This window comes from Panthera onca, chromosome B1 (genome assembly GCF_046562875.1).
Source record: "Panthera onca isolate mPanOnc1 chromosome B1, mPanOnc1 haplotype 2, whole genome shotgun sequence".
Classification (NCBI taxonomy): Eukaryota; Metazoa; Chordata; class Mammalia; order Carnivora; family Felidae; genus Panthera; species Panthera onca.
The window spans coordinates 176,487,842-176,511,615 of record NC_138342.1 but is presented as its reverse complement, the minus strand read 5'-3'; the positions used below and the strand labels follow the sequence as shown (position 1 = coordinate 176,511,615).

At 41.8% G+C, this 23,774-nt stretch overlaps 2 protein-coding genes across 5 annotated transcripts in view; both read right to left on the bottom strand.

The window, feature by feature from the left end:
- Positions 1-5,827, bottom strand: part of GTF2E2 (general transcription factor IIE subunit 2) — a 79,498-nt gene extending 73,671 nt beyond the window's left edge. For 2 of the 4 annotated variants that reach the window (XM_078445411.2, XM_078445410.2), the window contains exon 1: positions 5,579-5,825. The gene's annotated coding sequence lies outside the window, so the exon portion shown is untranslated. Of the gene's footprint in view, positions 1-5,078; positions 5,204-5,578 lie in introns of those variants that run through there. The other 2 variants (XM_078445414.2, XM_078445413.2) reach the window with 2 other exon arrangements.
- A 14,453-nt stretch (positions 5,828-20,280) lies between these two features.
- GSR (glutathione-disulfide reductase) overlaps positions 20,281-23,774 on the bottom strand; it is a 45,352-nt gene continuing 41,858 nt past the window's right edge. Inside the window, exons 12-13 of the mRNA XM_060653161.3 lie at positions 23,222-23,355; positions 20,281-21,381 (exon numbers count right to left, since the gene is read on the bottom strand). Of these exons, the coding sequence (XP_060509144.1) occupies positions 21,232-21,381; positions 23,222-23,355 (284 nt within the window). The 3' untranslated portion in view covers positions 20,281-21,231. The remainder of the gene's footprint in view (positions 21,382-23,221; positions 23,356-23,774) is intronic.

The window sequence follows — 23,774 nt, the reverse complement described above, 5'->3', positions numbered from 1 at the left end:
AATACAGAGAACAAGCTGGTGGTTGCCAGAGGAGAGGTTGGTGGGGGGATGGGCAAAATAGGTAAAGGGTATTAAAAAGTATAAACTTAAAAATAAATAAAAAGTATAAACTTCCAGTTATTTTTTTTTCAAACTTCCAGTTATAAAATAAATATGTCGTGGAGATGAAAAGTACAGCATTAGGGAATATACTCAATAATAATGCAATAATGTTGCATGGTGAAAAACGGTGGCTATACCTATCACAGAGAGCATTTAGTAATGTATGTAACTGTTGAATCAACATGTTGTACACCTAGGGGTGCCCAGGTGGTTCAGTCAATCATCCGACTCTTGATTTCGCCTCAGGTCATGATCTCACAGTTTTCACGGGTTTGAGCCCCCCACATCAGGCTCTGTGCTGGCAACACGGAGCCTGCTTGGGACAGGGAATCTCTGCCTTCCCCTTTCCCACTTGTGTTCTCTCTCAAATAATAAAACAAAATAAAAACCTAAAAAAAAAATGCTGTATACCTAAAACTAATATAACATTGTATGTCAATTATGCTTCAATAAAGACAAATTAAAACTGATTTTTTTTAATTAAAACATTTTACAGGCCACCTGCGTGGCTTAGTTGGTTAAGTGTCCAACTCTTGGTTTCGGCTCAAGTTGTGATGTTGGTGAGTTCAAGCTTGCATCCAGCTTTGCACTGACCACGTGGAGTCTGCTTGGGATTCTCTCCCTCTCTCTCTGCCCCTCCCCTGCACACATAGGCACGCTCTCTCCCTCTCTAACTAAATAAACATGTTTTAAAAACAAATTTTTAAACTACATGTGTGGCTCATGTTTGCAGCTCTCATTGTATTTCTATTGGACAACACTGCTCTAGAAACATCAGACTACTCGGCAGAAGTTAGGAAGCAGATATAGGTTCATTGGGGGAAAAAATCATCAGAATTACTTATAAATGAAAAGATGTCTTTCAAAACTGGTGAATTCTTCGGGCACCTGGGTGGCTCAATGGGTTGAACATCGGACTCTTGATTTCGGCTTAGGTCATGATCCCAGAGTTGTGGGATCAACCTGAGTCAGGCCCCGTGCTGACCGTGGAACCTGCTTAAAATTCTTTCTCTCTCTCTCTTTTTCTCTCCCCCCTTCCCTGCCCCCTCTGCCCCACTCCTCTGCTCCCTCTCACTCTCTCAAAAAACAAAACAAAACAAAACAAAAATTTGTTTTTTTAATTAAAAAAAGGGGCACTGGGTGGCTCAGTCGATTAAGCATCTGACTTGATTTCAGCTAAAATCATGATCTCACAGTTCATGAGTTCAATCCCCACATCAGGCTCTGTGGTGATAGCACAGAGCCTGCCTGGGATTCTCTGTCTCCCTCTCTCTTTTCCACACCCCACACTAGCTCTCATATAAACATTAAAAAAATAATATTAATAAAAAATAAATTTAAAAAATTAAATTAAAAAAGACCTGGTGAACTCTATGTCATTGTGTGATAAGAAGGCTTGATTACAATTTGTTAGAAATATCTACAGAAAATTCCTGATTTAGAGGGAGGTGGCACTAGATCTCTTCTTTTGTTTTTTTCCGCCGTTCTAAAACTTCAGAGTCCTAAGCAACTTTAGTACAGCCAGGGAAGCCACAGATCATTCAACAAGTTTTTGTTTTTTGTTGGTTTTTTTTAATGTTTATTTTTGAGAGACAGCATGAGCAAGGGAGAGAGAGGGAGACACAGACCTGGAAGCAGGCTCCAGCTGTCAGCACAGAGCCCGACACAGGACTCAAACCCACAAACCTTGAGATCATGACTGAGCTGAAACCAAGAGTGGGCTGCTTAACTAACTGAACCACCCAGGTGCCCCACAAGTATTTTAAAATGTTCCTCTCTTCAGGCACCTGGGTGGCTCAGTCAGCTAAGCAGCCCACTCTTAGGTTTCAGCTCAGGTCATGATCTCACCATTCATGGGTTTGAGCCTCAAGTCGGGCTCTGTGGAGCCTGTTTGGGAGTCCCTCTCTCCCTGCCCTTCCCCTACTCTTGGTCTGTCTCTCAAAATAAATAAATAAACTTTAAAAAAAAATTTTTTAGGGGCACCTGGGTGGCTCAGTCGGTTAAGTGGCCAACTCTGGCTCAGATCATGATCTCATGGCTCCTAAGTTCGAGCCCAGCATGGGGCTCTCCGCTATCACTGCAAAGCCCTCTTCAGATCCTCTGTCACCCACTCTCTCTGCCCCTCCCCGGCTCGTGCTCGCCCTCTCTCAAAAATAAATATTAAAAAAATAATAAAAAGAATTAAAAAATAAAAATCTCAATCTGTCAAAAAAATTTTTTCTAAATAAATAAAAAATAAAATGTTCTTCTCTTATTTTACAATCCAGTAACTGCACTACTCGGTACTTACCCAAAGAATAGGAAAACTCTAATTTGAAAAGATATATCATCCCTATGTTTATTGCAGCATTATTTACAAGTCAAATTATGGAACCAGCCCAAGTGTCCATTAGAAGATGAATGGATAAAGAAGATGAGGTACACATAATATATATATATATATACACACACACACACACGTACACAATGGAATATTATTCAGCCATAATGAAATCTTGCCATTTGCAACAACACAGATCGATCTAGAGAGTATAATGCTAAGTAAAACAAGCCAGCCAAAGAAAGACAAATACCATATGACTTCACTCATGTGTGGAATTTAAGAAACAAAAAAAAAAAGGGGAAAAAAAAAAAAAGACAACCCAAAAAAGAGTCTTAACTATAGAGAACAAATTGATGGTTACCAGAGGGGAGGTGGGCAGGGGATGGGGAAAATAGAGAAGGGAATTAACAGTATACTTATTTTTTTTTTTTAAGTTTATTTATTTTGTGAGACCGTGCAAGCAAGAGCAGGGGAGGGGCAGAGAGGGAGAGAATCCCCAGCAGGCTCTGCGTGTTGTCAGCACGGAGCTCCATGAGAGGCTCAAAACCCCCAAACTGTGAGATCATGTCCTGAGCCAAAATCAAGAGCCGTATGCTCAACCACCTGAGCCACCCAGGTGCCCCAAAGGTACACTTATGTTGATGAGCATGGAGTAATATATGGAACTGGTGAATCATTATATTGTACACCTGAAACTAATGTAACATTGTACGTTAACTACACCGGAATTGAAATTTTAAAAAGTTCCTCTCTTCAGACCCATAAGCACAGGATAAACTGATGGTTGCCAAAGGAGGGATTGATGGGGGATATGAAAATGGGCAAAATGGGTGAAAGGGAGTAGGCTATCGAGGCCTCCAGTTAAGGAAAGAATAAATCACCAGGATGAAAAGTTTAGCACAGGGAATAGAGTCAATGGTACTATAACAGCACTGTATGGTGACAGATGGTAGCTACACTTCTGGTGAGCACAGCATAAGGCACAGAGTTGTACAAATCACTATTCTGTATATTCGAAGCTAATGTAACATTGTGTGTCAATTATACCTCTATAAAGAAAAAAAGTTCCTCTCTTGTTTGAACTCTCCTAGAACACCATGGAGTCTAGGAAGCACACAAACTGACACAAAATGATTTCTGCATTCTTCACAAGTAGGAAAGGAAGGTCTGGGAGGAAAAAGACTGTATCTTAATTTTGAAAGCCTTCATGCACAGAGCAGCTCAATAAATATTTGTTATATGAATAACGAACACAAAAACACCTTTAAATTGCTCTAGCCTCGTTACAGGTTTCACAGGCCTTTATTAAATGTCTTGTGTTTGTGACCTCAATCTTTGTGTACTTGTCTTGTGTTTGCATAACTCCCAAGCTTTGAAGGGTTCTGGAAGATAAACCCTTGCCTTCACGCAGCTTAAGCTGAAGAACATGAAAGGATTGAGCACCTCACTTAAAAAGCAATGGATAAAATGTGACTCAGAGTGGTAAAAGTTAAAAATGTAATAAGCACTGATAAGAAATAATCAGAGTAAACTTTATTTGAGTGAGAGTCACAGGCACTGGAATCCAAGGACCTGACTTCTCTCAGTACTACTCTCTAAACTGCAACATGACCCTAGGCCATCCACTAGACCTAAATCCAATTTTATCATAGGCAAAATGAAGACACTTACCAATACTGTCTACATCTAGCCCAACTTTAAAATGAGACATGAAAAGCATTTTTTTTTTTTAAATAAAGCAATACAAGTATGTGTTATTTCAGTGTTACTATTCTGGGTTGGATCTGAAAAAAAATGATTATACCAGGGTGAGGAAGGTGGGAGACAGTCCTGAGGAGGGGAGGGAAAGTGTGGGAGAAAAAAGGAGAAATCGCAAGTGATAAAGTGGGGGCAACAAGCCTAAAACAGAAAATATGTGTAGATGTTTATTTCACCTTGTAAAGACAGGTAATTAAGCCAAGCTTTTAATCATGATTTCAACACAGTTAAATGAAAGCCTTACAGTTCACAAAAACCCTAAATCTTTACAGCATTTGAGCCTCACAACTCTTTGAGACGAAACCTGTTAGTTTTACTCCTTATTTTAATGTGAAATCTGAAGTGAAGAGGTACAATTAAGGTCACACAGCTGTAAGTACCTAGGCCAGGACATGAATGCCCTGCCTACTAAATCAAATGCGTCCTACTCCAGACCTGAAATGCTGGTAAAGGCCTCTAAGACAAAGGCGACCTGTGTGACACGGGTACCATTCAATGGCACCTAGAGCAAAAGACTTAATGTCCTCTTTCTCACCATCGCATGCTCCACCTAACTTTTCCTCCTTTTTTTCAGACTACTCAATTTGTCCTGTTTTACATACACTGACTTGGGTAGTAGACAGGATACATCACCATGCCCATTTTCCGTAAAACAACAACAAAAATCATCAGCACAACTCGGGGATCAAGTGTTCCTCCATGGATGGTCACTGAGAAGCCAAAACTTAAATCAGAACCTTCTGGCTCGAAATCACACGTTCTTTCCACGGTATCGTTCGATTTTTCTTCAACCTTTCCACTTTTCCTTCTTTCCCTGCGTAAGCCCCAGAGCGGCCCCTGGCACCTAAGAATACTGCTAAGAACACTCAGCAAGGTATGAAATGAGACTGCCTACCTCTTAAATGACAGGAATGTAGGGTGGGACGAAAAGGTATCGTAGCGTTTTGATTTGGAACAGGTCTTTAGACTTTGCAGACAACAACTGTAATAACTGAAGTTTAGGAATCTTTACAAACCAAGTCTCCAACAGACAGCTTAAAAAAAAAAAAATCGTGAAGATGCATCTAAATCACAGCCTTTAGCTGGACACCGTGGTTCCCCAAACTCCACACGCGTTTCGCTCGGCTACTGTTAAAGTCGGAGGCTAAGAAGAGACACAATCAGCTCTTCGACTGCCAATATCCTCTCTTTCCAACCCAAAAGTTTGCTCAATGGACCTCCGGCCTAAAAGACAATGCCCCCAAGAAGTTGTTACTGTGTTTGGTGTTTCGCGCAGAGAACCGCGGCCCCCAGCCTCCGGAGAGATGGAAGACTAGCTCGCCGCTCGGGAGGAGGCGGTCCTGAGGAACAACAGGCCGGGGCTCCGCTCCCTCACCCGGCGGCTGCAGCCCCTACCTGAGCGAGGAGGGCCACCCCACGCGACCGGCCGCCGCCTCCCAGCGCCTCCACCTCGACCAGCCGCCCACGCCCGCGTGGCCACCGCTTCCTGCTTCTCGTCAGCGCCCCCGCCTGCCCGTACGCACTCCCAGCGCAGCCCCGCCAGGCCGGGGTCTCGGCACTGGCGGCAGCGGCAGCGGCGGCTGCAGCTAAGGCGGCGCGACTCGGCCCCGGACTCCGCCCGCCACTTCCTGATCAGGCTACTAGGAGCTCAGTCCCGGCAGGCTCCGCGGCGCCCCCGCCGCCGAGAACGCGCATGCGTCATCACGTGCGCCGACCGGGGTACCGCGGGCGGGCAATCAGCCGTCTGGGGCGTCCTGGATTTCTAAAACAACTAGGGGTTAGGGGGGCGGGGCGAAGAATGAGACAAGCGGCTTGAGAGTAGCCATTGCTAAAAAAAGAAAATCTTTCCTTTGCAGAAGTTTAAAGCTACCAGATCTTCCTCCAGCATGCTCTGGAATCTGTTTAACCCAAGTGGCAATGCGATCTTTCAAGTTGAGTATCTACCAGGTGTTTTGTACTTTTCATCGAACGCTAGTCACCAGCACCTAAGTCACCAGTTCCAGCTGTCTTACAAGTGAGGAAACTACAGGCCCAGTGAAGCTAAATGACTTGCTCAACACAGCATAGTTAGCTAGCAAAGGCAAATACGGACGTGGAGCCTGGCTTCTAAAATCCACACCTATGAAAACCCCTAGAAAAGGATTTCGAATTTGGAAGCAACTTAAAGAGGTAGGAATAAAGCCACGAAAAAGATAATTGACGTTACCCACAGCCATCACTGTATTAGAGTGTGTCAAATTTCTGTGGCCTTTCACTCTTCTTATGTATTAGAGTGTGTCGAAGTTCCTGTGGCTGTCATTCCACTCTTATAACCTAAAGCGGCATCAAAGCCAGTGCTCAACTATTCTGTATCTAGTGTTTAATTACTTAGTACTGGTTAGTCAAATACTTAACCTGTGCCTCAGTTTTCTCACCTGAGAAATGGGAATAATAATTGTACTACCATAATGGGGTACTTGCATTGGACTGTTGTGAGGATTAAATGAGATAATACATAAATTTGTATTCAAAATTTGGAAATAAAGCCAAAAGGTGATTTGTGTATGGCTTTTTGAAATTAGTTTCATCCTAGAGGATTTTCTAATAAACCCACTTGATGTTCATCTGACGCCCTCAGGAAATGTAACTTTGCTGGAATAGTACAACCCAGTAAAGTCAGAGATTGGTTAAAAAAAAAAAAAAAAACTAAACTAATGAGTAATAGGGAGAAGGAGCAGGCACCAAGTGAAAAATAGAGACATGGCTATTTGTAATATACTTGAAGCCTCCACCATTGATGTTTAAACTTTTTTTTTAATGTTTGTTTGTTTTTGAGAGAGAGGGACAGAACACAAGTGGGGGAGGGGCAGAGAGAGAGGGAGACACAGAATCCGAAGCAGGCTCCAGGCTCTGAGCTATCAGCACAGAGCCCAACAGGGGGCTCGAACCCACAAACCCATGACCTCAGCCAAAGTGGGACGCTCAACCAACTGAGCCACCCAGGTGCCCCACCACCACTGGTGTTTAAATAAATCTTTATAATAATTCAGACCACCTACATATTGGCAGCCTCAGTACTTCCAGGTTAGTGTCAGATTTTATGAAGAATGATCCAAGCCACTAATATAATAGCAATTCATGTCTTACCTCATGAATGAATATAATACCCTGCATACTCTTTGGTGGGAAGTATGGTGACTTATTTTTGTTTTGTTTTTTTTTTTAATTTTTCAAATGTTTACTTTTGAGGGAGTGCAAGTGGGGTAGGGGCAGAGAAGAGGTAGAGAGAGAATCACAAGCAGACTCTGTGCTGTCAGCGCAAAGCCCAACATGGGGCCTGAACTCACGAGCCCTGAGGTCATGACCTGAGCCAAAGTAAGACACTCAAACAATGGAGCCATCCAGGCACCCCATCAGAGAAATGTAATTTGCATATTTTATGAAACACTCTTCTGTCCTAACCTACTACCCCAACTCAGTATAATCACAGGATTCTAATATAGTGAATTAATGTTTTTACTATTTTATTTGATTGTGACATATAACAAAATTTGCCATTTCAACCATTTTATTTGCTTTTAATTATTATTTTCTTTTAGAGAGTGTGCAATTGGGGGAGGGGGCAGAGGGAGAGAAAGAGAGAATCTTAAACTGAGTGTGGAGCCCAATGCAGGGCTCAATCCCATGACCCTGGGATCATGACCAGAGCTGAAATCAAGAGTTGAGCACTCAACTGACTGAACCACCCAGGCGCTCCTCAACCATTTTAAAGTATATAATTTGGTGGCATTAACTACATTCATAATCTAGTACAACCATCATTACGGTTTCAAAAATTTTTCATCACCCCAAACAGAAACTTTGTACTCATGAAGCAATAACCTGCCATTCCTTCCTCCCTCCAGCTCCCAGTAATTCCTAATCTACATTCCATCTCTATGAATTTGCCCTAATTCTACATATTTTATACAAGTAGAATAATACAATATTTGTCTCTTACTGTCTGCCTTATTTCACTTAATATAATGTTTTCAAGGAACATCCATGTTGTAGCATGTATCAGAACTTTATTCTTTTTTATGTAGCAGTTTAATTTTACAACTTAATTTTTCACATTATGTAATTGCTTGGGAGAGGAAAACTGAAGACAAATAAGTTTCCTTCATTCTACCATCAAATAATAATTGCCTTTCAACTCCCCTCACCTGTTACTCTATCTCAACACATGAAATAGATACCTAAATTCTCAAAATAGCCAAATTAGCAAATTTAGCTTAGAAAAGCAAATTAGTTCACATCCACACAATCCAAAGCTAAAGTAAGTATTTTGCTTATCACCTGTCCTGGATTTCCGTAGCATTAACTCTTTCTGCTCCATTAGAGCCTTTTCCCCCAGCCTTCTTAGCCTACCCAACCCTGTAAATATCTTCCCAGGTCCCTGCTTCCTTCTCAAACATTCATCCCATAAAGGAGGAATAGTCTTTTTTCCCCTACCTCATTGTAAGTTTTCCAGCAGGGGCCCTGTAATTAGACTAATAAAAGATAAATTAACAAAAGAAAGACAAACAAGTTTATTAATGAGCATCACACATACACATGGGAATACCTGGAGATGAGTAACTCAAAGGGGTGGATAGAACTTGAGTTTATTTAGCATTCTAACAAAAGAACAATAACAAAAGAACTGACTGGCTCAGTCAGTAGAGCATGTATCTCTTGATCTCAGGGTTGTAGCTTCAGGCCCCATATTGGGTATAGAGATTACTTAAAAATGAAATCCTTGGGGCACCTGGGTGGCTCAGTTGGTTAAGTGCTCCAACTTCAGCTCAGGTTGCAGTCTCACGGTTCGTGAGTTCAAGCCCCACATCGGGCTCTGCTGGCAGCATAGAGCCCATTTCGGATTCTCTGTCCCTCCCCCCCCCCCCCCCCCCCCCCCGCCGTCTCTCTCAAAAATAAAGAGATATTTAAGAAATAAAGTCCTTAAAAAAATAAAGTTGTCTCCAGTGACTAAATTTGTCCTTCTTGGTAGAGAGAGTAAAGAGGATACTTTTTTTTTTTTTTTGAGAACACCTTTATAATTTATTTTCTACTTTTAGGCTAATAGAAGGGAGGGTATAAAGCTTTCTAATATCTGCTTCTCAATTATCTTAAGTTCAAAATAATCTTTATGCCTAAGGGGCATATTTTGTGGAGCATATTCTGCTACCCTACATTCCTCATGCTCACAAAATTTCTCCAAAAAGAAAACATATGCTATTGCCTCCATCTACTAACTTTTACTCTGCAGGGATTAAAATACTGGCCTTGGAGCCAGATAGAACTGGCCTGAATCTCTGCTCCATCATTTACTAGTCCTATGACCTTGAGCCAACACTTGATCTCTCTAATCCTCATTTGTGATGGAAGGATTGTCTTAGTCAGTTTGGGTGGCTATAACAAATTACCACAGAATGGGTGACTGGCTTAAACAACAAACATTTATTTCTCCAAGTTCTGGAGGAAAGTGCAAGCTCAAGGTATCAGCAGGTGTGGTATCTGGTGAGAACCTGCTTCCTGGTTTGCTGATGGCTGCCTTTTTGCTGTGTCCTCACAAGGTTGGGGGTGGAGGGTGGGTGTGTGAGAGAGAGAAAGAAAGGAAGGACACAAACAAGCTCTCTCCTGTCTCTTGTTATAAAGCACTAATCCTATCATGAGCGCTCCACCCTCTTAACCTAATTATCTCCCAAAGGCCCCACCTCCTAATACCAGCCCATTGGGGGTTAGGTTTCAACATACAAATTGAGGAGGAGTTCATAAGGAGAATTAAAATGAGATAATAAATATAAAGCCCTTGCCACAGTATGTGAACTATAGCAAGTAATCAGTAAATTATAGCTATTATTATTATTATTACTTATTAGAACCCAATTCTCCAATTAAACTCTTTTCAAAGGTCACCGATCTGGCTTTCCCAATTGCCAAACCCAATGGCATCTGTGGTAGATTGTGTAATTGTTCATAATTATTCACTTCCTCTTCCTGAACACAAGAGTGGCATGTGACTTGCTTTGGCTAATGGAATGTGAACAGTGTAAGGGTTAAATTGTATTGTAGGGCTAACCTGTAGCCTTAAGAAATAACAGCTTTGTGTTAACACTGTAGATTAAGAGATAATAGCCTTGTCCTATCAATCAAGGGAACAAAAGTTCAAGGAAAATCAACTGGATTAGTGTTTGGATTGGGGCAAGGGCATGTCTGAACGGTTTCCACCCCCATCTGGGAACTATTTCTTTGTTCTGTTCCCAGGTGATGATAAGACAATGTGGTCAGCTATAAAAACTCTGTACCCCGGCTGTTCGAGACTGCACTCTGGTCAAGAGTGTCTGTCCCGATCGGTTGGCCTTGCCTCTTATTGCAATAAACTTTGTTGTGACTGTCACTGGTGCCCGTAGCATTCTGTTTCAGAAGTCGTGTGGAAGCAACAAACAGAATGACATATGAGACATCCAAGGAGATTTAATTAAGAGCTAGCTTTAAAAAAACACTGTCTTGCTTTCCCTTTGCCACAAGACACTACCATATTCCAGATTGGGGCACTTTGTCAACCTGATCCTGGAATGAAGATGATATGAAGCATAAGTGTGGCCCATCTGTAATAAACACGTAGCATGAGTGAGGAATAAACTTGATGGTTGAAAGCCACTGAATTCCTTCCCAACCTGATACAGTGTGAGTTCACTCACACTTTTTAGCTTTTGCTCCTATAAAGCTATGAAGCTGAGTAGCACCCTGTGTCCTATTGACTTCAAGACTCTTCGTAAGTGGTCAACTGGTATTCTGACACCACATCTATAGTTAGTCTCTACTTTCAACACCATCCTTTTCTGACATAGTTAGCTATCCCAATAACCCCTTGCCTGGCAGTGTCTTCACTGTCTTCCTGATAAGGGCGTATACAGATAGTATATCCATCAGATCTATCTAATGCCACCCTTTACCTTATGCCTTTGACAAGGTGGACTCCCAGACTCATTCTCATCCTTTGAATTCACTCCTTCGTTAGGAGCAATTTGTTGGATCTAATCCCTTTTCAGTACTTTAACCTGATCTCTGAGTCCTGACTAACCCCTTTCACCTCTGCCTTTGGAAGGAGCTTCTTACCTACCAGGATGCTCAACTCTACCCCAAAGTCCCATCCTATCCACAGAAATCTATAGCCCCCTTTTCATCCAGTCCCTTCCTCTTCATCTGAGATTCAGGCTAGTCTCCTTTAAACACACCCACAAAGCTGGGTGTTGAACCACCACTCTCTCTAGGTAACTTTCTTAAAAATAATACTTTGCCCAGACATATATCTCTATTGTAAAGTCCTATCACCTCTGAAGGACCTACATCCCAACCTCAACTGCTTTCCAATATCATCTCCAGTCCCTTTGATGTAGTGCTCCAATCATCATGCCCATCACCTCATGCCATATTCTCCCCACTCAACAAATGCCATGATCTAGGTTCTACCCTAGTGCTATTTGGACACACAGATGAACAATACAAAGTTCCTACCCTAGTGGAGCTATTTTAGTGGGGAAGATGGACATACATACACACTCACAAATATATCTATATACCTGTATCTATATGTAGACATATAAAATGTGTATTTGTATATATAAATATATAAATTATGTATTTGTATAAATATACATTTGTGAGTTTATATATTCATATAAATGAAAAATATGACATAATGTTGGATAACAATATGAAGAATATGAAAGGACCAGAAGATAGGGATTGATAGAATCAGAGAAAGCACCTCTGATAAAGTGAGAATTGAGCACAGAACTGAAGAGGGAAGGTGAACCATGGGAGGAGAGGAGGTGGAGAGAGTTTTTTTAGGTAGAGCAAACTGATGCTTTTTTTGAGGAACTGAGAGAAAGCCAGTGTGGAACAGAGCAAATCTTATAAAGCCTTGCAAGCCATTATAAGGACTTTCACTTAAGGAGTGAAGTCAAGGATGACTGAAAATCTTGGTTTTGAGTAATTGAATGAATGGTGATCCATTCAATGAGATGGGCTGCGCTGGAAAAGAAGCAAGTTTGGAGGAGGAAATTGTTTTGTTTGGCCACATTAAGCTGACAATACCTATCAGACATCTAGGTAGAGTTGTGGGGTAAGAAGTTGGCTGTAGGAGTCAGCCTAGAGATAGTATTTAAAGCCATGGAACTAGATCAGGTCATCTACCAAGAAAATGCAGAGAGATGAGAAAAGGCCAAGCAATGAGCTTTAGGACACTCCAAGTAAGACCACCAAGGGAGCTGAGAAGAAGGTGTCAGTGAAGGAGATAGAGAACCAAGAGGGAGTGGGTATACCAGAAGGCAAGTGAAGAAATTTCGAGAAAAGAAAGGGTTGACCAAATGTCAAATACTGGTGAGAGGTCATACATGATGAAGCTTGAGAATTACCAGTTAGCAGTATTAACCATTTTATACCATCATTTCATACCATGTAGTCATTAATGACCTTCACTAGAGCAGTTTCCATAATATGGATGAATGCCTGAGAACTGAGGGAGGAGACAGAATGTCCAGACAATTCTTTTAAGGTTTTTCTAGAAATAGATGCAAAATAATAAAGCAAGAGAGGATACAAGGTCAAGGAAGGATTTGGGTTCAATGGGAGTTAAGGTACCCGAATTGTGTATGTTAATGGTTCTTATCCAATAAAGAAAGAGAAACTTATGATGCAGAGACAAAAGGAAAGTTCTCAAGTCTAAAGCCTCCTTGGACCCCTCAGTGTGGGTTGCTCATGCCCGTGGTTTGCTCCATAGCTCCTAGTGCTTTCCCTATCACAGCTCTGACTACACTGTTCACTTGTCAGTTTTCCCTCCCCATAATAGGCAAACTTGGTGAATGGACAGGGCTACATTTAGGAAGAAAAGCCCATGTTTGTCTGAGGACAACAAAGAGGATGTGTACACGTTTAATGTACTTCTAATGTGTACACATTAGATGAGCCTCATTGGCAGCAGATGGCCATTCACAGAGCCAGAGACCAAAGGCCAAAGGCGCAGAACTTTTAGGCTTCAAAGCACTTTGTGCCTCCTCCCCTTCCTCCCTACTCCTCAACTGGAGCTTCTGGTTTTGAGCGGAAGGTGTCTGCTTCTTTTGTGACCCAAAGCTTCTATCTGCTTTGAGGCCTGGCTTATAGAAGGAGCATAACAAATATTTGTAGAATTTTAAACCTGTCTGTCCCATTGTTCCCTTAACTCTACTTCCCCTTTCTCTTCTCTATCATAATAGAGATCTATCTATTGATCGATCTATCATACCTATGATGTCTGAAAAAAAATCTGATGCTCTCATCTAAATCCTTCCCCTGTTGAACATAAAATTTCAAAGAACACTCACTTTAGTCAAGATGACTATGCAGCACGAAATACCACACATCCCCCTTTTGCTGAATTAGTTGTTGCTACTTCTTTACCAATTACTAGTAATTGGTGTGTTTGTATGTGTGGAGCTACCTCCCTAAAAACATGTATTGTAGTATCAAATCAGAAGATTGCCCCCTGCTTTCTGACGATACCAACCTAGAATCAACCTCTGCTTTCTGATACTTTCCCCAAAGTTACCCAATGGAAGTCCATATCCTATAATGGGTTCTCCGTTAGAACTCTTGCTGAGAGGCATCTGGGTGGCTCAGTTGGTTAAACAACCGACTTCAGCTCAGGTCATGATCTCATGGTTCATGAGTTTGAGCCCCACATCAGACTCTGTGCTGACAGCTCGGAGCCTGGAGCTTGTTTCAGATTCTGTGTCTCCCTCTCTCTCTCTGTCTCTATCCTGCTCACGCTCTCTCAAAAAATAAACATTAAAAAAATCTCTTGCTAAGGTGCTTGGGTGGCTTAGTCGGTTAAGTATCTGACTCTTGGTTTCAGCTCACATCATGACCTCACAGTTTCGTGAGTTCAAGCCCCATGTCCAGCTCTGCGCTGTCAGTGCAGAGCCTGCTTGTGATTTTGTCTCTGCCTGTCCCCTAGTCATGCTCTCTCTCAAATAAAAAAAAACAAAAACAAAAACAAAAAACCTCTTGCTGAGGCATCCTATGACCCCATGTCACGCCTTCCTGCAATAAGTAACAAACCCAACTTGTCCAACAACAGGGGTTCCTTTGGTCCTTTGCTAAAAAACATTGACTCTCCTGTGTATTCCTGTAGCTTTCCGAAGTCTTTAGGCTCAAGTGGCCTCCTATGTACCATTCCTTTCTCCTTCAAGCTCTCTCCCTGTGGCTTTACTCCTGCTCCATCTCTTTCCTCTGAGGTGTTGGCCCCTTATCTCCCTCAGTGTGGGCAATATTGACACTCTGGCCTCCTCTCTCTCAACATGCCTTCTCGCCTTAAGGATTATATGTGTGTGTGTGTGTGTGTGTGTGTGTGTGTGTGTGTGTGTGTACACATACAAATATGTATATGCATACTGGGAGCTTTAACTATGACCTCCAAGTGTGTAATTCACAAATTTGTCTCCCTAGTCCTGACTTTTCTCCTAAACTTCATCTTTTCCATATCCAGATACATACTGGGACCACAAGTCCAAAACTTAGCATCTGCCCTCTTAAACAACTTTCTCCACCTGTTGGGATTTTATGAATGATCCATTAATGGTGTCCTATTTCTCCCAGTCCCTTTATGCTGTAAACTTCAGGGCTAGTTTTGACTCTTCCCTATTCCTCAAGCCCTAAATTCAACCAGTTCACAAATCCTGTTGATTCTTCTGTTGCAAATTTTCTTGTATACAACCCTTCCCATTCCCAATGTCACCGCCCCAATCCAAACCTTTTGTTACCTCACACAGTCTCAGCCTCATTTCTGATCTCCCACCCTACTCTCCACTTTTTTCCTGTTTTCACTTTTTTTAAATGTTTATTTTTGAGGGGGGGGGCAAGGCAGAGAGAGGGAAACAGAGGATATGAAGTGGGCACCGCACTGATGGCAGAGAGCCTGATGTGGGGCTCAAACCATGAACTATGAGATCATGACCTGAGCCGAAGTCCGACGCTTAACCAACTGAGCCACCCAGGTGCCCTTCCCTATTTCTACTTTAATCTTCCAATCCCACTTTGATGGCATTTCCTTTCACCATTTTTAAATTATTATCACTTTTTGCAAGTAGGCTTCGTGCCTAGTGCAGAGCCCATCACGGGGCTTGAACTCACAACCCTGAAATCAAGACCTGAGCTGAGATCAAGAGTTGGATGCTTAACCGACTGAACCACCCAGGTACCCCATCACCATCTTTAATGATTCCTTATGGCTAATCTTTTCATCCATTTATCAAGGTCCTCTCCAAACAGCATGTTCTAATTCTCTACTGTCATCTTCCACCACTCTCATTCATTCAAAACTATGGGGCATTTTAGTAAACAGTGAAAATACACAGTGGAGCGTGCTCCCTGTCTTTGAAAGGAGCAAAGGAAGAGATACATGGGCAAATAATGGCAATGCAACAAGTTCTAGAATAGATAAGCTTTCTTGCAATTCAAGATTGTTTTAGGAAATAAAACTACTAGTCACAGTTCTTAAACATTGGAAATTCACATAGGCTAATTTAAGTAGAACGAAATGTATCCTATATAGGGTGGCTCACAGAAAGGCTGATGATCCAGGCTGAGGCTAAGCAGCTACAGCCATGGTGGCCAGAATGATTCAGAAATGGTCCAGTGAGTCCACCATTGCTGCCATGGGGTTCTAGCCACCATAGCTAGAAAGTGACATGGGAAGGACTGGTACTGCTGCCAGGCTGCCCCTTGATATTGTTGCCACAGCTACCATCACCTACTACTGGAATGGATTCTCCTATCCCTATTTCTTTGCATCACTGATTTGAGTAGTCAGGGGTAGGTGCATCTGATTGGTCAAGCCTGTACCATGTGCCGTCTCCCCAGCTGCAAGGGAGCCTGGAAAAACATGCATCTGGCATTTTCAGGTTTATATGGGGGAAATGGGCTTTGTCTCCAAGGCTCATTAAAGTTGGGATTCCCCAAACTTAAGGAATCTAGATGCTGAACAGCCAAAAAGGACAAATGTCTGCTACTACAACTTACAGATGAAGAATTTAAAAGGGTAATTGTTTCTGTAAAACTCTACAAAGTCTAGAGGCACCTGGGTGGCTCCATCAGTTAAGCATTGGACTTCAGCTCAGGTCATGATCTCATGGTTTGTAAGTTTGAGCCCCAGGTTGGGCTTTGTACTATCAGCACAGAGTCAGCTTGGGACTCCCTCTCTCTGTCTCTCTCCCTGTCTGCATGCACACACACTCTCTCAAAATAAATATTACAAAACAAACAAAAACTTTTAAAGTCTAGGAACAAGCCAGCCCTAGCACCCAACACATTACCTTTTGACACTGCCCCAACAAATTAAATAGCATGTAAAATATATTACACAGAATACAGAAATGACTGTATATAATCATTCTTACTTTTTTAAAATTTTTAAATTTTTATTTTTTAAGTTTGGAAGAGAGAGAAAGTGAAGGAAGAAGGGAGAAGGAGCAGGGAGGGTTAAGAGAGGGGGAGAGAGAGAATCCCCAGCAGGCTCTGCACTGTTAGCATGGAGCCAGATGCAGGGCTTGAATTCACCAACCATGAGATCACGACTTGAGCGGAAATCAAGAGTCGGACGCTTAACTGAGTCACCCAGGCGCTCCTTATTTTTTACTTTTAGAGAATACAGCACATGAGGAGGGAAAGGAGCAGAGGGAAAGAGAATCCCAAGCAGGCTCCATGCTCAGCTCAGAGCCCAACATAGGGCTTGATCTCATGACTGTGGGATCATGACCTGAGATGAAATCAGGAGTAGGACACCCAACCGACTGAGCCACCCAAGTGCCCCAATCATTCTTACCTTTAAAAAACATGGACTCTGATCTTCATTTAAGAATCAACATGCTAAAATATTGTACCAAAGGTAATGGCAATAAGAGTATTTCGGAGTCGGGCACAATGGAAACCATCTTCCGTATGCACCTCTAATAGCTCTTCATCTATATCCAGGTCAGATTCATGGAAAGGGAAAAGTTTCTTGAACACCTGAACATCCTGCCTACTAATTTTACAAAAAAATAAAGGATTAAAATGTTGGTCTTTTCTACTACTTTAGTGTCAAAAATCACACAGTAAGACACCTTTGCCTTCTTGCAACCAAAGTTGCTACATGATAGATCAGGAATGGTGCTGTGAAACTTGACACTAAGAATATAAAACTGCTTGACGTTAAATGTAAAATGACACATACCAGGTGAATATGTAGTAGAAACCTACTATGTGACTATAAACCTATTATGAGACAAGGTGTTATGGGAACATGTAATACAAAACTATTAAAGAAGTCTTCACAAAGGTGGTTTAAGGCAAGCCTTGTAAACTGAGTAGGTTGACAAAGTCTTTACCACTCCTCCCACTGAGAGGTGAAGTCCAATTCGCTTCCTCATAAATCTGGGCTGGCCTTAATGATTTGCTTAACCAACAGCACATGGCAGGTGGTGTTCTAGAACCCCAATGATTAGATCATAAGGCTTGCAGCATCTGCCTGGGAATCTTGGAACAATCTCTGAGAGTCCTGAGCATCCATGTAAGTCCATTAACGCTTAGACTGCTAAGCTGGAAAGACTACATGTCGGCACTGAGGTTTACAGTCCCAGCTAAGGCCAGCATTCCAATTGGTCATCCTTGTCTAAGTGCCAGACATGAATGAATGATGGGTTTAGACTCTCTAGACCAGCGCATCTACCACTTGAGTACCAACAAATGATCTTTGTCAACACCAACAGCCATCCTTGCGAGCTCAGTCTTGCTCCAATTCCGGACCCACAAAATTGTGATACATTAGAAAAAAAAAAAAAGTTGCTATTTTAACCCACTAAGCTTTCAGGAAGTTTGTCATGCAACAATGCAGAACCAGGTCTTCAGGTATATAAGATATAAGTCGGTAAGAATATTCTACAAAAATTATTCTACACAAAACCAACATCCACTCTTATGCTCCAAATTGAACTCTATCATTTCTCATATGTACTTTGCCTGTCTGCCTCACTGTACCTTCCACATGTTCTGATCTCCACAATCCCAAGTTCCAAACCCAAATAACTGCTTTTTTATAGACTTCAGTTTTCCCAGAAAAAGGGCACTTTCTCTTATGAACTTGTATACTGCCACCTCTCCAAAGATGCTTACTTAGTGCCAATTGTCCCAATTAACTGTGCCCCCTTTCACTCACAAAAGTGCCCCATTCTAGTCAATAGGTTATATGGTTACCCTGTGATTAACACACTGCTTTGAATTATTTTATAGAATTCTATCTCTTATTCCAAACTACATGATTACTTGAAAGCAAGTAGAGTTTATGCTTGAACAATGTGGAGTTAGGGGCACCAACCCCCCATGCAGTAAAAAAAAAAAAAACCTGTATAACTTTTGACTCCCCCAAAATGTGGCCTGTGGTTGGCCAGAAGCCTTAATGATAACATAAATATTCAACTAACACAATATTCTGTATGTTATATGCATTATAAAAAAATAAGCTAGAGGGGCACCTGACTGGCTCCGTCGGTAGAGCATGTGACTCTGCAACTCTTGATCTTGGGGTCGTGAGTTCAAGCCCCACACTGGGCATAGAGCTCACTAAAAAAAATAAGCTAGAGAAAAGGTTACTAAGAAAATCTGAAGAAAAATGCATTTACAGTACTGTAACTGTAAAAAACCCACATATAAGTGGACCCACACAATTCAAACCTGTGTTGTTCCAAGGGTCAATTGTACCCTGTCTTTCCTTCAATAAGTATCTACTGACTGCCTACAATGTGCCAGATACTATACAACGTGCTCTTGTGTATCTTCCACATTCCCCTGTGCTGTGTGTAATGGACGCTGTTGTGCCAGATCACTCACAGGCTGGACCCACTTGGGAACCGATGAGAATGAAGACTGCAACTTGGAAAAGGTTACCTCCAAACCTGCTATAGACCCAGGGGGGGAAAAACAGTGCAAAGAACCCCTGAGATAAAAAATACATGATAGGATTGGGATGCCTGGATGGCTCAGTTGGTTAAGTATCTGACTCGTGGTTTCAGCTCAGATCACGATCTCATGGTTCAGGAGTTCAAGCCCTGCATAGAGCTCCATGTTGACAGCATGGAGCCTGCTTGGGATCCTCTCTCTCTTTCTCCCTCTCTCTCTGCCTGTCTCTAGCTTATGTGCACGTGCTCTCTCTTTGAAATAAATATTTATTTTAAAAAAAGAAAAAAATTTTAAAAATACATGTATTTAGGGGCACCTGGGTGGCTCAGTCGATTCAGTGTCTGACTCTTGATTTCGGCTCAGGCTTAGGTCATGATCCCAGGGTCAAGGGATCAAATCCCACATCAGTCTCCACGCTTAGCACGGAGCTTAAGATTCTTTCTCTCTCTTTCTAAAATTAAAAAAAAAAAAAAAAAAAAAAAAATACATGGTGTCAGAGTGGATGTAACTACTAGGGTCTCCCCTGTTTCTTACAAAGAAACACCCAAAGTCTGGGCCCTATGCAGAATAAGAAACAAACCAGGTCAGGAGAGCCCAGAACCTTGGCCCACTACCCAAGGTTTTTTCTCTGTTGGAAAAGAGATGGGGAGTGGTTATGTCAGTCCATGTCCGGGTCTTTTCACCTCATTTTCTTACCTCAACAGTTACATAACCTAGTTACTAATGTAGTATTTTTATTCTACTGACATTAGACCTACTTAATAATTCAAGGCAGCAACCTGGCCATGGCTAACCAGAAAGACGTTCAGTAAAAGCTTAATGAAAGAAGTCACTAGCACTATGTCACTAATGAAAGCCATGGAAAAATTTAACTAACTTACCTAGCTGGTAAAAGCTAATGGAAATAAAATGCTAAAAACCTAACTGATTTCTAGACTGTTCTTCCAACTCAACTATTACCTTTGCTAAATGTTTCTTTTATACCTCTGCTCTTAATCTATAAAAATCTTTTTCCCCCATAAGGCCTTAAACCTACTTAAGGTAACTCACTGTTAGCATGTAATGCTCCAATGTGAAATATTCTCAGAAAATGAATGGTTACCTATAAACTCTATAGTAACAGATTTCGTAAGAAGAAAAGGCTGTGATTTTATTTTCAGATTTTTGGAAATGGTTTTCAGAAAACAAATTACAAGGACACATAAAAAACTTGAAGTCATTCATTAACTATGAACTCTTAGCAGAAGAAGGGACTCTGAAGTATCTGAATTCCTCTCCTTCTGAAAGAAGAAATTACTTCTAAAATGTCCGTCCCTTATATAAATCTTTCCCAAGTTTGATGTACTTCACCTCATAAAAGGAACACAATTTTTAATCTTTTAAAACAAAAGAAATAAAACAGAGGAGGCAGGTCTCTCGTGTTACATGCTTTGACAGAAAGGTCACAATTTTGAAGCAGCTTTGCGATATGCAGAGCACAGTACTGGCTTCAAAAAAAAAGAAAGTTCAAGGGGCGCCTGGCTGCTTCAGTCAGTTAAGGGTCCACTGATCTCAGCTCAGATCTTGATCTCAGGGTCATGAGTTCAAGCCCCACGTTGGGCTCCATGCTGGGCGTGAAGCCTACTTACAAAAAAAAAAGAAGTTAAAATGACCTGTGCACTTGCATTATCTAAATGTGAAGAGCTGCTCTCAGCTTCATGTATAAAAATTAGCAAGCTATGTTCATTCAAGTACCTTAATTAACTGTACTTCATATAATTTTATACCTGGGATGAGGCTGAGACAAAAACAAAACAAAACAAAAAACCCAGCTAGCACAGAGCTGTTAAAAAAAAAAAAAAAACTTTAAAATAATTGGTTATTGTGAGATGCAAATCAAATGGAAAGCCAGGATAACAAAACAAATTTCTAATTACATAAATAAGTTCTTACTATTCACTGAAAATTTCCACTATTGGAATATTCTGATAACAATAAAGAAACACATAAAAGGGGAACAGTGAGTAAACATGATTATTTGGTTCATTTCAGAAGGTCTGCTGGTCCAGCTGCCAGCCACTGGAGTCCCTGGGTTCTCAACGAAGTGTGACCAGTTCTTCTGACGAGGTAGGGTGAATGGCAACTGTGTTGTCAAAGTCAGCTTTTGTTGCTCCCATTTTCACTGCAACAGCAAAACCCTGCAGCATTTCATCACACCCGATTCCTTGCATATGGATCCCAACCACCTGGGGAAAAAAAATTTTCTTTAAAAAAAAAATGGAGGGAGGGGCGCCTGGGTGGCTCAGTTGGTTAAGCATCCAACTTTGGCTCAGATCATGATCTCACGGTTCATGGGTTTAAGCCCCACATTGGGCTCTGTGCTGACAGCTCAGAGCCTGGAGCCTGCTTTGGTTTCTGTGTCTCCTTCTCTCCCTGACCCTCCCCCACTTGTGCTCTCTGTCTCTTGAAAAAGTAAATAAATGTTAAAAAAATTTTTTTTTAATTTTTTAATGTTTATTTATCTTTGGGGGGCAGGTGGCCAGAGAGAGGAGACACAGAATCTGAAGCAGGCTCCAGGCTCTGCACTGTCAGCACAGAAACCTGACATGGGGCTTGAACCCACAAACCGCGGGATCATGACCTGAACCAAAGACGGACACTTAACCAACTGAGCCGCCCAGGCGCCCCCCAAAAAGAAAAATTCTTAACGTAAGTTTTTATTAGGTATACCAATCAATTATTTACTAGTCATGAGAGATAAGTGACATTTTAAAACCTCTAAAAAACTTGTATCTCCTATCTGGGTATGGCATAAGAAAGCCTGCCTGGTGCTATGCAGTCCTGCCTCAACATCCCTCCCTTGCCCACCCCACACAGCCCTCCCTCAAGCTGTCCGCGCTCTGGCCCCACCAGCTTTCCTTCTGTTCTGAGTATTCACCATGCCCTCTCCATTGCACAAGTTGTTCCTTCTGTCTGGACAATTTTTCCTCCCCTTCTTTAAGAGTGAAAGCCCATTCATTCTTCAGATACCTACACTTGCCTCCCCAACCAAGTAAAATTACTTTCACGTGATCTCTCCATATATGTCCATCATGACTCTATCACAATTACAATGCTCTATGTATTTGGGGACTAGAAAAATTACAGTCCATCTTCCCCGCAGATTTTAATCTCTAGACAGAGGGGACCTGCCTACATTTGCTTCCCACTCTTTCTATACGACCAAGCACGAAGATGGCCCCCAGGAGGCACTCAATCCATACCTACTGGATGACTGCATGAAGGACCATTAAGAGACATTTGTTTCACATCACATTTCCCAGTTTGGTTTCTCAATAATTTTAAACCTAGGTTAATGTTCACCTCCAGCAAATATTCTTAGCAAAGTTAGAATGTATAAAATTTAGGCACAAAAATATTTTGTTTAAAAGTAAATCAAGAATAGGGGCACCTGGGAGGCTCAGTCAGTTGAGTGTCCGACACTTGATTTCGGCTCAGGTCATGATCTCATGGTTTGTGGGTTTGAGCCCAATATCTGGCTCTGTGCTGACAGCTGGAGCCTGCTTGGAATTCTGTGTCCTTCTCTCTCTGCCCCTCCCCTGGCTTGCTCTCTGTATCTTTCTCAAAATAAATAAAAATAAACTGTGAAAAAATAAATTTATCTTACACTTACCAGTATTTCTGAGGTACCTATCTATTCTAGCCTATGGGTCAATGACAGTGGGCTATCTGTGGTGTTCAACCTTTCCCTCTTATGTTTTAAAAGCAGTGGATCCTGGGGCACCTGGGTGGCTCAGTTGAGTGCCTGACTTCAGCTCAGGTCATGATCTCGCAGTTCGTGGGTTTAAGCCCCATGTTGGGCTTTGCGCTGATATCATAGAGCCTGCTTCGCATTCTCTGTCTCCCTCCCTCTCTCTCCCCTCCCCAGCCCCCACTCTCTCTCTCTCAGATAAAAGTGGGACTGCACCAGTTGAATCAGAGAAGGCTTACCTCTTTACTTGGTCTCCCCACTTCCCACCACACCAGAATACCCCCATCCCTGCCAGGCCTGAAGACATTCTTAAACTTACTGCATTTTTCCCATACCTTCTCCTCTTTGGTGGCACAAACCATTTTCATCACACATTTTGTTTTCCTTTTGGTAACTGCATGATACATTGGGGTAAAGGTGGTTGAATAGGTCTTCACATTTTCTTTTCCGTATTTATGAATGGCCTCATCTATAATGCACAGGGGGAAAAAAGCATCTGTCAAAAACTTAAGCAATTCCACCGAGTTACTGAAGAGAGAGATGGCCAGAAATATATAACCTGAATCAAATTACGAGGAGATACTGAACAAAACTACAACAAGGGATATTCTACAACATAAATGTTGATGTCATGAAAGACAAAAGAAAGGCTAAGGAATTTTGTCTCTTGATTAAAGGAGGCCAAAGAGGTATGAAAACTGAATGCAATGCATCATCCTGGTCTGAATCCTGGCCTTGGGGGGAAAAAAAAACGTTAAAAATGACATTATTTGAGGGGCACCTGGCTGGCTCAGTGGGTGAAGTATGGGACTTTTGACCTCAGGGTTGTGTGTTTGAGCCCCACCGTAGGTGTAGAGATTACTTTAAAAAAAAAAAAATCTAAAAAAG